The sequence below is a fragment of the Pholcus phalangioides genome, unplaced genomic scaffold, assembly GCF_987345545.1.
Source record: "Pholcus phalangioides strain wild (caught in Gottingen) unplaced genomic scaffold, Ppha-v1.0 ptg000017l_1, whole genome shotgun sequence".
NCBI classification, from domain to species: domain Eukaryota; kingdom Metazoa; phylum Arthropoda; class Arachnida; order Araneae; family Pholcidae; genus Pholcus; species Pholcus phalangioides.
The window spans coordinates 49,427,569-49,439,288 of record NW_028301610.1 but is presented as its reverse complement, the minus strand read 5'-3'; the positions used below and the strand labels follow the sequence as shown (position 1 = coordinate 49,439,288).

The 11,720-nt window shown below is 39.6% G+C and overlaps 1 protein-coding gene across 1 annotated transcript; it reads left to right on the top strand.

The window, feature by feature from the left end:
• The first annotated feature begins 3,134 nt into the window (after window positions 1-3,134).
• On the top strand, window positions 3,135-6,224 carry LOC149074039 (uncharacterized). Its single transcript, XM_089247285.1, has one exon. The coding sequence runs from the start codon at window positions 3,135-3,137 to the stop codon at window positions 6,222-6,224; it is 3,090 nt and encodes a 1,029-aa protein (XP_089103411.1).
• The last annotated feature ends 5,496 nt before the right edge of the window (window positions 6,225-11,720 follow it).

The following is an 11,720-nucleotide window of genomic DNA, read 5'->3' as shown; positions in this document are numbered from 1 at the left end:
TTTTAGATTCATCATAGCAGAAAAAGATGCAGCATCCTTCTTGTTGATAATCAATTCAAAACCTTCAGAGACTCTAATTTGAACGTATTTCTCAGTTTTATCGAGTGAAAATTCGACTGCATTTCTGCCTGTAATCAACTTAATATTCTCATTTAAAGCTGAAAAAAATGATAAATTAGAAAACTCATCTTTGACTGGTTTAACTGGAATCAAAGTTTGGGATTTCAAAATTTCGTTTATCTATGAGTGTGAAATACTGATTGTCGAGGTTATTCTTCCGCTTACTAGGTAGCCATAAAAACGTATTGTGTGTTGTCGAAGTTAGAACTTTATCCTCTTGAGGTAACCCCAAAATCGCCAACAACTCAGATGCGTTTTTATTAAATTGTATTTCGTATTCATTGGGTAAATTAATCGTAACTTCTTTCTTTTTCTTTTTCACATTAAATGATACCATATTGGTATTAGCAGTGTGTAATATATTTTTATTTATATTCTCACTAAGTGTAGCTGTATCATCTCCAGTTAAAAAAATGCTATATTCCCTGACACCTGGATCATCAATCTGTTCAAAAAATGATACGTGATATTTGGAGTTTTCATCAGTAATGTTGTACCATGTTTTTGGAATTATTATGTCTGTTAAGGCACATTTCCAATTCCCCTCAAGAAACAGTGGATTGAATAATTTTGTAATGAAATGACTCTGTGTATTTTCTGGAAACAAATCGTTATTGGCATTACTTGCGAGCGTTACGTAAAACTGATTTTTCATGTTTTTAAATCCGATTCGCGGATCCATTGATTGAATCTCGAATTGTACCCTAAAAATTTCACGTAATATTCTTTGTTCTTACCAACTTTACGGGTTTTCAATATTTTTTCAATCTTCCAATATGTACTATCGAGCGGTTTTATAACCTTTTGTAATTCGAATTCGTTAAATCGTCCAATTAGTGGTTCTTTTTTCAAATCTATTAAATCATAAGTTGGTGGTTGAGTTATATATCGTGCTTTGATGAGAAAAATTTGTGTCCAATTAGGTAGATAAGATTTGTGGAAAACTTTCCTGGTTTTCGAAATTCTCACTTGGTCGTTTATTTTGAACTTGAATTTAACATTGCGGCTAGAACCGTACAGTCTTTCAAAAATTTCCGAATGATGAATTTTTTTAATTTTTGATGGAGCAAAACCAGTGCTGCGGTTTACCGAATCATTGATTGATCTAACTAATGCAGGTAAAAGGTGAATGTATTTATATTTTGAATGGATTGGATTGGATTTTGGGTTTATTGGCGCAAGGACCAATTTGGTCAAACTGCGCCAAAACAAATATAAAAATTAAAAAAATGTCCTTTTGTCATGTCAAAACAAAAACTGTGCATGATAAAAAAGCAACGTGAAACAATGACATGAATTGTAAAAACTATAATTTGTCATAAAAACCAATGGCTTTGATGAATTTAAAAATGCGAGATGCATCGCAATGGTCAGATAAAATGTCACGAAGTGAAAGATGATTCTGACCAAAAGCGGTCGTAAAATGATGACGATGATGTGAACAAGTAAAAACATGAGCAATGGTAAATGGACTTTGACAATGAGGGCACTGCGGTTGACTCTCTCGTAATAATAAATATGATTGTGTGATGCGACTGTGTCCTATGCGTAACCGGGCAAGCAGAACTTCCTCCTTTCGGTTAGTTCTGCAGCTCGAACGCCAGTGGCCAAGTGTGGGCTTGATGGCATGAAGTTTATTATTAGTTTGATTGTTCCAATGATCCTGCCAGCGGCGATGCATCACTTCCCGGAGGATTGAGAAGTGGTCACTGGCAGGTACCAGAAGGCTATTATCAATGTTAGTTGCTGTTGTTCGAGCTGCGTTGTCTGCTTTTTCGTTGCCCGGTATTCCTACATGACTTGGTACCCAGTAAAATTTTACTGTGGTACCGTGATGAATGAGGTGATGCAGTTCATGAAAAATGGCATGAATGAATGGATGAGTGTGAAAAGTGAAGGAACACAGTGCTTGCAATGCGCTGAGAGAGTCGCTATAAATGATGCATCGTCGGTGGCGTTTGCGTCGTATATGACGTTGTGACGTCCATCGAATCCTACCCCTTGAACTTATGTGGACTGTCCCGGCGGGTGCAGACAAAACATCTGCCGGTTGTAAACACCTGCTCCTGTAGAAGTAGTACGCCGTCGTCTAACGAGAGAAGAACTTGGAGAGAGAGAGAGACGAACCGAGATAGTGAATGGATGTGCGACCAACGTGGTCGACACTAAAGTATTTTAACTAAAATGTAGAATGTACATATATTGTTATTTAAAATTAAAAATCATTTAATCAAGAATAACGATTTGTTATCTCATTGGCAAAAATGAGTTCACCACTACGCTACAGCTAAAAAATTGGTGGCAGCGGTTTGGATGTGTTTCACGTCGTTCCGATGTTCCTCTTCGTAAAAGTTTTTGACTGTTGATGTCTCCAACAGGAGTTTCGAATTCGGCCATCCGTGCCGTAGGGAAAGATTCGGCCATCAGTGTCATTGAGAGATCCGGCCATCCGTGCCGTGGAGAGATTTGGCCATCCGTGCCATCGAAAGATTCGGCCACCCGTGCCGTCGAAAGATTTGGTCATCAGTGCCATTGAGAGATCCGGCCATCCGTGCCGTGGAGAGATTTGGCCATCCTTGCCATCGAAAGATTCGGCCACCCGTGCCGTCGAAAGATTTGGTCATCAGTGCCACTGAGAGATCCGGCCATCCGTGCCGTCTGGATAAATCTCGGAACTTTGGAGGAATTGGGTCATCAGCTCCGTCAGGAGAACAATAAGTGCCTTGAAGTAGAGTAGTGTGTAAACAGCAGTTTCACCCAGTGACTTTTGCGACAGTGATAGTTATTGTTGGATCATCAGATCATCTCGTTAGGTTCTAAGTCTCTCCGAAGTCCGAAGGGGGTAAGTGCCATGATTAAGGCAAAAATTTTTCTTTTTTGAGGCACATTATTGTTTAAAATGTACCGCAGTTGATTTTATTTATTTGTGGTAGATTGTATATTGTGATTATTCTTGAAAAATAGCTGAATTACTTTTATTTTGAAATTAGTTTGTATAACTAATATTATCAGCTATGGCATTCCTTGCAAAAGCTAGAAAAGAAGATTTGAGGTTGTTAGCAGAAGAGTTGGGGGAGAATGTGAATGATAGAATGAGAATTTTGGATCTAAAAAGACTGATTATGAATTCAGCAGATTTTGAAGAAGAGTTTGTTAAGGGGCAATTTTTTAATATTGTCGAAGAGCGAGAGGCTAGGGAGGAATTAGCTAAGAGAAAACTTCAGGAAGAAATAGAAGAGAAACAGAAAAAAGAAGAATTCGCGAGAAAACAAATGGAGGAAGAGGCGGAAGAAAAAAGAAAAAGGGAAGAACGGGAGTTTGAATTAGAGAAACTACGCTTAGAAGCAGCAATAAAAAACGAGGGTCGAGGTTGTTTGGATTTCGATATAAGAAGCGGTGGGGGAAGTTATGAGCTGACAAAGCTTGTCCCCAAGTTCGATGAAAAGGAAATGGATATCGCGTTGTTTCTTGCTTTATTTGAAAGGCAAGCTAAAAGAGTGGGGGTAGAAAAAAAAAAGTGGGTATCAGCCATGTTGGCTCTTTTACCACCCGACGTGGTACAACTTATAGCAAAGGAATCAGAAGAAAATTTTGATAACTTTGAACACATCAAAATGGTTCTCCTAAACAGGTTCAAAATGACCCCAGAAAATTTTCGATTAAAATTTGTCAAACATCAGAGAAATTCAGCCAAGCCGTGGCGGGATTTCGTTTTTGAACTTTCTAAATATTTTGATGAGTGGGTGGAAGGTTTGCAAGTGACTGATTTTGAAGGGTTAAAAAAATTGATGGTCACAGATCAAATAAAAAGGCGCGTTCCACCGGAAATAAGAGAACATTATATTGATGAGTGGACGAAAATTATCACTCCCTATGAATTGGCCGAAAAATTGGATGCTTACGAGAATGTTAGAGAAGGGTCGAAAAACCCTCAGGACAAAAAGTATAGCAATAATAGATGGCAATATGCAGATAAAAAGTTCCCTAATAAATCTGCTCACTACGAGAAAAAAGATCTACAAAAACAAGAACATAGAGAATTTGAGAAACGTAGGTCCCTTAAATGCTATCAATGTGGTTCGCCATCGCATTTACGCCCAAACTGCCCAAAATTGAAGCGAACATCAGAGGGTACAGTTAATTATGTTAATGATGGGTCAAAAGATCTTTTAGACCCATATACAACCCTTGGTAGAGTAAATGGCATTCCTATGAAAATTTTGAGGGATTCGGGAGCCACAATAGATATAGTTTGTGAGAAGCTTATCACTCCTGATATGTTGACAGGTGAAAACATATGGCTTAAAACGCCGTTAGATCCTGATCCCAAGTGCCTACCCTTGGCACATGTTGAATTATGCGGTAGTTTTGGAAAAATATGTACCAAAGCAGCAGTCATTAGAAACGAATTAGATCAGGGGCGGTATCTCTTAGGAAACCGTACGGCGGAATTATTGGAAGGGTGTGAGAAGCCTTGTCTTTTGTCCCCAGAGGCGTTGAATGCCGTAGAAACAAGGGCTCAAACGAAAGCAAAGTTTAATAAGGGGATCATCCCAGAAGAGAAAAATGTTGAAGTTCTCGGGGAGAGTTGTTTAGGCGCGCAAGAAAATGAAGAGGCAGGTGATGATCGTCTGTTATCAGATATTATTGTTGACGAAAGTGATAATCTTCAATTGCCAGAAATCAGTGAAGGGGCTGCGGAATTGTCTTTGTTGAAGGTTAGTTCTAAGAAACTATCTAAAATGCAGCAGGACTGTCAATCCTTAAGGGAATTAATGGCATTAGCCCAAAAGCCTGTAAATCCTACTGCGAAGAAAACATATGTTTTTGAAAACAATCTGTTGTTTAAGATGCATGAGGACCACCTCGGAAACATAACAAAACTACTACTAGTACCGATAGAACTCAGAAATAGTGTTAAGGCACTTTGCCATGAAAGCACTTCGGCTCATGTAGGAGTTACGAAATCAAAAGATAAGCTTTTGAGATATTTCTTTTGGCCTGGGTGTTATAAAGATATGGAGGAATATGTGCGTACTTGTGACCAATGTCAAAGAGCGGGAAAACCTAACGAAAAGAAGAAGGCACCTCTCAAATTGGTTCCCATTATTCAGGAAGTATTTTCAAAAATTAACATAGACGCTTGTGGACCTCTTCCAGAGACTCCAACTGGGAAACGGTACATCATTACAGCCATGTGTCTATCTTCTAAATACCCAGAAGCTATACCGGTCGTTGATATTAAATCAGTGAGTGTGGTCAATGCACTACTCGAGATATTTAGCAGGACAGGTTTCCCGAAAGAAGTACAGTGTGATCAAGGGACGTCGTTTACGAGTGCTCTCACTTCGGAATTTTTTCAGAGATTTGGGGTTAAGGTGAGTCACAGCTCCGTGTATCACCCACAGTCCAACCCTGTGGAACGGTTTCACAGAACCATTAAACGTTTGTTGCGGTGTCTGTGTGAAGAATCTGGGCCCGATTGGGAAAAACACCTTCCGCTAGCATTGTTAGCGTTACGTACAGTTACACACGAAAGTACAGGGTTCACTCCTTCAGAACTAGTGCACGGGAAGAATCTAAGAACTCCAGAAACATTAGTGTATGAACAGTGGACACAGTCAGGGGATGAGGAAAGTCCTGTTACAGAATATGTTCTTAAACTCATAAATAGGATGAAAAGGTGTCAGGACTTGGCAGTTAGCAAAATGGAAGAATTACAGGTAACTAGGAAAAAATGGTATGATAAAAATTCTGTGAAAAGGGAATTTAAGCAAGGTGACGAAGTACTCATTTTTGCAATTTCTAAACCGAATAAGTTAGCAGTTCAGTGGACTGGTCCCGGTGTAATTCAAAATAGACTGTCCGAGACGAATTACATTGTTAAGCTTCCGGATAGAAAAGAACAAATATATCATGTAAATATGCTAAAACCGTATTACAAAAGACCCAAGAGCATTAATTTCTTGGATTGCGTAGGAAATGATGGGTACACGGACAATGATATAGATTTTCCCCATTTGGATACCAATCCAAATATTTTCAATTTTGAAGACATTGTCCAGAAAAGTAAATCAGGGAATCAGATTATACCTCACCAATGATCTTAGTTGAAGCACCACATAAGGATCCCAGACCTTGTATTGATTATCGCCGGTTAAATGAGGTGATACGCACCGAATTTTTTCCATTGCCAAATATCGAAGAAAGGCTTGAATTAGTTTCATCAGCAAAATTTATTACCTTGTTAGATTTATCCAAAGGATACTGGCAGATTCCATTGAGTCCCACAGCTCAAAGATTCGCCGCTTTTGTTACCAGTTTCGGAACGTACAGGCCACTACGCATGCCATTTGGTCTGAAAAATGCTCCATATTTCTTTAGTAAACTTATGGCAGAATTACTAAGAGAATACGAAAATTTCGCTGTACCATACCTCGATGATATAGCTATATTTTCTGAGTCATGGGAGACACACCTGAAACATGTCGAATTAGTGTTAGAACGCTTGAAGGGAGCTAAATTAACACTAAAACCATCAAAATGTCGTTTCGCCCAAGATCATGTCAAATATTTGGGTCATATAGTTGGGCAGGGGTATAGGAAACCATGTGAAGCGAAAATAGAGGCCATTGAAAAGTTTCCTACTCCAGAAACCAAAACTGAAATCAGAGCTTTTTTAGGATTGGTAGGGTATTATAGTCATTACATTCCTATGTTTTCGGTATTGGCTGCACCGTTATCAGAAGCTTTAAAAGGGAAAGAAAAGAAAGGAGAAATCATCTGGACTCCTGAGTGTAATGCGAGTTTCACTTGTTTGAAAAACAAGTTAATTAGTCAACCAGTGCTATATGCACCAGATTTCTCTAAGCAATTTATTGTGCAGACTGATGCGTCAAATATGGGAATGAGTGTAATTTTAGCTCAAGAGGATATTGCAGGAGAAGAACATCCTATACTTTTTCTCAGCAAAAAGTTTTCTCAGGCAGAAAGAAACTACACTACTACTGAGAAGGAATGTCTGAGCATTGTTTTTGCGGTTAAACGTTTACACTATTATCTAGATGGTCAAAAATTCTTGATTGTCACTGATCATAATCCTCTCGTGTGGTTACAGAAGAATTGTAGCACAAACCAGCGTCTGATGCGTTGGGCATTGTCACTCCAACAATATGACTTTCAGATACAGCACAGACCTGGTCGCAAAAATAGGAATGCTGATGTGCTAAGTCGTAATATTCCCGAATGACCTGCAATTTGTTGAATGTTTCGAAAATTTTATGTATGAATGCTTTAATTTTTCTTGTTATTTTTTTGTGTTATATTATTCCATTATAATTGCAGAGTTTAATGAAGAATTGTGTTTTTTTTTTGTGTGTTGTTCAAAAATTATTTTGAATTCGGTTATATATAAACTCAGAAAATTCTACGTATCATATTATTTTTTTTTATTTTTCAAATTTACTTTTCTGTGATTTAATTGCAATGTATCGCGAAAAATGTTTTTTTTTTTAATTTTTTTTTGTGCCTCAATTTGCCTGACATGGTGCTTCAGTGGTAATATACCCCTATATAAGTGTTAATATAATTTTATTGCAATCTTCTTATAAGCTTATTTGTGGTTAATTTAGATTGTGAATTTCCATTGTGAAAATCCCAATGGAAATTTCTTTAAGGGGGGAGGAAGCTGTGACGTCCATCGAATCCTACCCCTTGAACTTATGTGGACTGTCCCGGCGGGTGCAGACAAAACATCTGCCGGTTGTAAACACCTGCTCCTGTAGAAGTAGTACGCCGTCGTCTAACGAGAGAAGAACTTGGAGAGAGAGAGAGACGAACCGAGATAGTGAATGGATGTGCGACCAACGTGGTCGACACTAAAGTATTTTAACTAAAATGTAGAATGTACATATGTTGTTATTTAAAATTAAAAATCATTTAATCAAGAATAACGATTTGTTATCTCATTGGCAAAAATGAGTTCACCACTACGCTACAACGTAGAGCCTGAAGGATTGCGTACAGTTCTGCCGAATAAATAGAGAATGTGTCGTGAAGTTTGAAAGATGTCTCCTCACAGCAGATGTAGGCACAACCGACATGGCCAGGGCTCTTGGATCCATCGGTATATATGGGGAAGTACCTGTTGTACCTACCCCTGTGCCTGAAGAATATCTGTCGATATATAACATCTGCTGTGGTGGCTCTGGGGTATAACGATAATGAAAGAGAGACATCTGGCAGAGACTGCTCCCATGGTGCCAGTTGCCAAGCAACTGGGGCCACACGACTGATGTCTATTTGTATTTCTTCTACAAGTGCCCTCATACGAAGACCGTAAGATGGAACACATGAAGGGCGAGCAGCAAAAAGTCTATGAAATGACGGAATGAAAATGACATTATGAAGTGGATGACCTGGTAAAGATTTCATTTTAATATAATATTTCAAAGAAAGCTGTTGGCGTATTGTTGTAATAGATGGCTCGTTGCATTCAACATACAGACTCTCCATAGGGGAAGTCCGGAAAGCTCCAGAACAAATGCGGAGAGCAAGATGATGAACTGGATCGAGCACACTCAGATAGCTCCGAGGTGCTGACCCGTATACAATGGAACCGTAGTCGAGCTTTGATCTTATTAGAGCTTTATACAAGTGAATGAGTGACTTACGGTCAGCTCCCCATGATGTAGACGAGATGACCTTCAAGAGGTTCATCGTCTTCATGCAACGAGCTCTTAATTGCGCAATATGAGGTTTGAAAGTAAGCTTTTTATCGAATGTGACGCCGAGGAATTTTGTATTTTCTACTATTGGTATTAGACTACTGTTTAGAAACAATTGTGGCTCATCATGTAGGTCTCGACGCCGACAAAAGTGCATAGGGATAACTTTGTCAGCGGAGAATGAGAAGCCGTTATTATGTGCCCACTTGCTGATCTTGTTCAGTGCGGTTTGCAATTGTCTCTCGGCTGTCCTCATATTTACTGATTGATATGACATCAACAGATCATCCACGTAAAGTGCGCCAGTGACAGACAACGGGAGTTGGTTCAACACACCGTTGAGTCTTAAAATAAACAGTGTAACACTTAAAATATGGTATATGGCTTAAATATAAGGCATATACATGGATGAAGATGAACTAACCCAGGAGCTAGCGTCTCAAGGCGTAACATCTGCCAAACATATCATGAGCCGCAAAGATGGCAATCTAGCTCCATCACGAAATATAATTTTGACATTTTCATCCCCAACATTGCCGAAACATTTCAAAATCGGTTATTATAACCTCCATATCCGGCCATACATACCTAACCCTGTAAGATGCTTCAACTGCCAAAAATTCGGTCACTCACGAATGGCGTGCCGTAGTCAACCCACCTGCGTAAAGTGCGGTGAGAGGGACCACATTTCGGACAACTGCACTTCAACATCATTCAAGTGCGTCAATTGCGGTGGCAATCACCCCGCATTTGACAGGAAATGTCCGAAATGGAATGAAGAAAAAGAGATCCAGAAGATCAAGGTCCTTAATAACATCTCATATATTGAAACACGCCGTCGTGTAATCCCTAACCAAACTCCAATAGCTAGTAGATCATACTCTAATATGGTAACAAATCCATCAACAGCTAATAAGACTAACAATGTCACGAAAGCATCTATAACAACTCAGACCGAACCCATAGCTGAAACATCCACTCAAACATCATCTAATCAACCATGTATTAGTTGTGGCTGCTGTTGCTCTGCTGGATTACGGAAGGAGTCCACCACCACCTCCGAAGAAGCGGGAAAAGCAACAGCGAACACATTCAAGGTAACTACAAGTACTAAGCCAAAAATTAATCATCAATCGCCCCAGTCACCGTCGGGGACGGTCGCAAAAATTCTTGCTCCCAAATGATAGACTAAAATTGTCATTTCAAGGCCCGTACTCAGTCGGAGCCATATCAGACTAAATCAACCAAATAATCTTAATTTCCCCCCATTCTTCTTCTAGTTAACTAAGCTTTGCAATGGATCCCTCAAACGACTGTAAATATATCCCCGTGTGTTTCTTTCACGACGTGATAGAGCAACCAAACAACCCCGGTTGGCGTAAACTCACGGCGGAATTTCGCAGCAAGAAATCCACAGCCGAGCATGTTCTGTCCATGCAAGATTTCTTCGAAGGCATTCATGATGACTACATCAGCCTGTTACAAGCTGACAGCATGACGTCTAAATCGTGCAACAAAGGTGTCACCCTACAGAATGCTTTCCTGGATTTTGGGAAAATCGCAGAAACATCGGAGCCAAAGGAGATCAAACGCCTTCAGTTTCTCTCAGAAGGAGGTATCAAGTACCTGATCAATTTTCCGAGCCCATGTTTCTACGACGAGTACCCTGGACTAGCCGCCAGAAAAAGACTTGAAATCCGGAAAATGCTGGAAAATCTTGGAATCACCAAAACCGATTTCAGACAGCAGGAAAAAAGCCAAATCACCCCTGGCCCCTGCTTCGAATCCACTAACGAAGCCCACAACACAGGAGTTATACCGGAACCACCGCGACAACTCTCCCGGAAAAGAAAGCGACTCCGGAGAACTTCAAATAATCCCAACAGTTATCTTCGAAAACACGACGAAAGCTATCCCACAATGCCTTGCGGCGCAACCGGCAGTGTCCCAAAAGCCTGCCGAAACGGACCCTGCAAAAGTTGCCACTCCCACCAACGTGAGTGACAGCTCACAGCGTAGCATGAGTAGTAGTATAACCCTGAGGGTTTCTGGCTTCAATCCCAAAATTAAGGGTTTCTGGCTTCAATCCCAAAATTGAGGGTTTCTGGTTTGTAGTATAACCCTGAGGGTTTCTGGCTTTGCCAGAAACACTCAATTTTGGGATTGAAACCAGAAACCCTCAATTTTGGGATTTGAAGCCTTTCGTTTGAGAGATTCGTGCTTCTCAGACACTGAAGGTATCTACTGGGTTTTTGCCCCAGCAAAATGAAGTCGATACGTAAGAACTATCATATGCTTGCATTCTTACAGAAAGCGAATCCATCTCAACGTCGTGCTGTTCTGAAAAATGTTAGTCCATCCCAATTGCATTCTATATGTGAGGTATGCTATAATGCGTTACATAACAAGGACCTGAACTGTAATGTTTCTAAACTTAAGAAATATAAGTCAGTCATTAGAAAGCTTGCTAACAAGAAGGTTTCAAACCGTGTCAAGAAACGGTTATTATCTAATCAAACAGGTGGGGCATTCCTACCATATCTTATTCCTTCTGTGATCAGCGCAATAGGCAGTCTTTTCCAACGTTAAAAAATGGCTAAAAAATGGCCTTAGTTCCAGAAGAATATTTGTTACTTCGGCGAATGAGAATATCTGAAGAGTCACAAACAGAAAATGAAATTGGAAATCTTTTGAATAGCAACAACATGTCGGATGATGTCAAAGTCGAAATACAAAAAACTGGTCCATACTCCGTATGATCCTGTTAGAGTTTCAATCCAAAAACCTGAAGAATTAAATGAAGTGACTGAAACAGTTATCGAATCACCTAAAAAAGTTGACGAAGATCCGATAGTTAAGCAGATATATCTATCA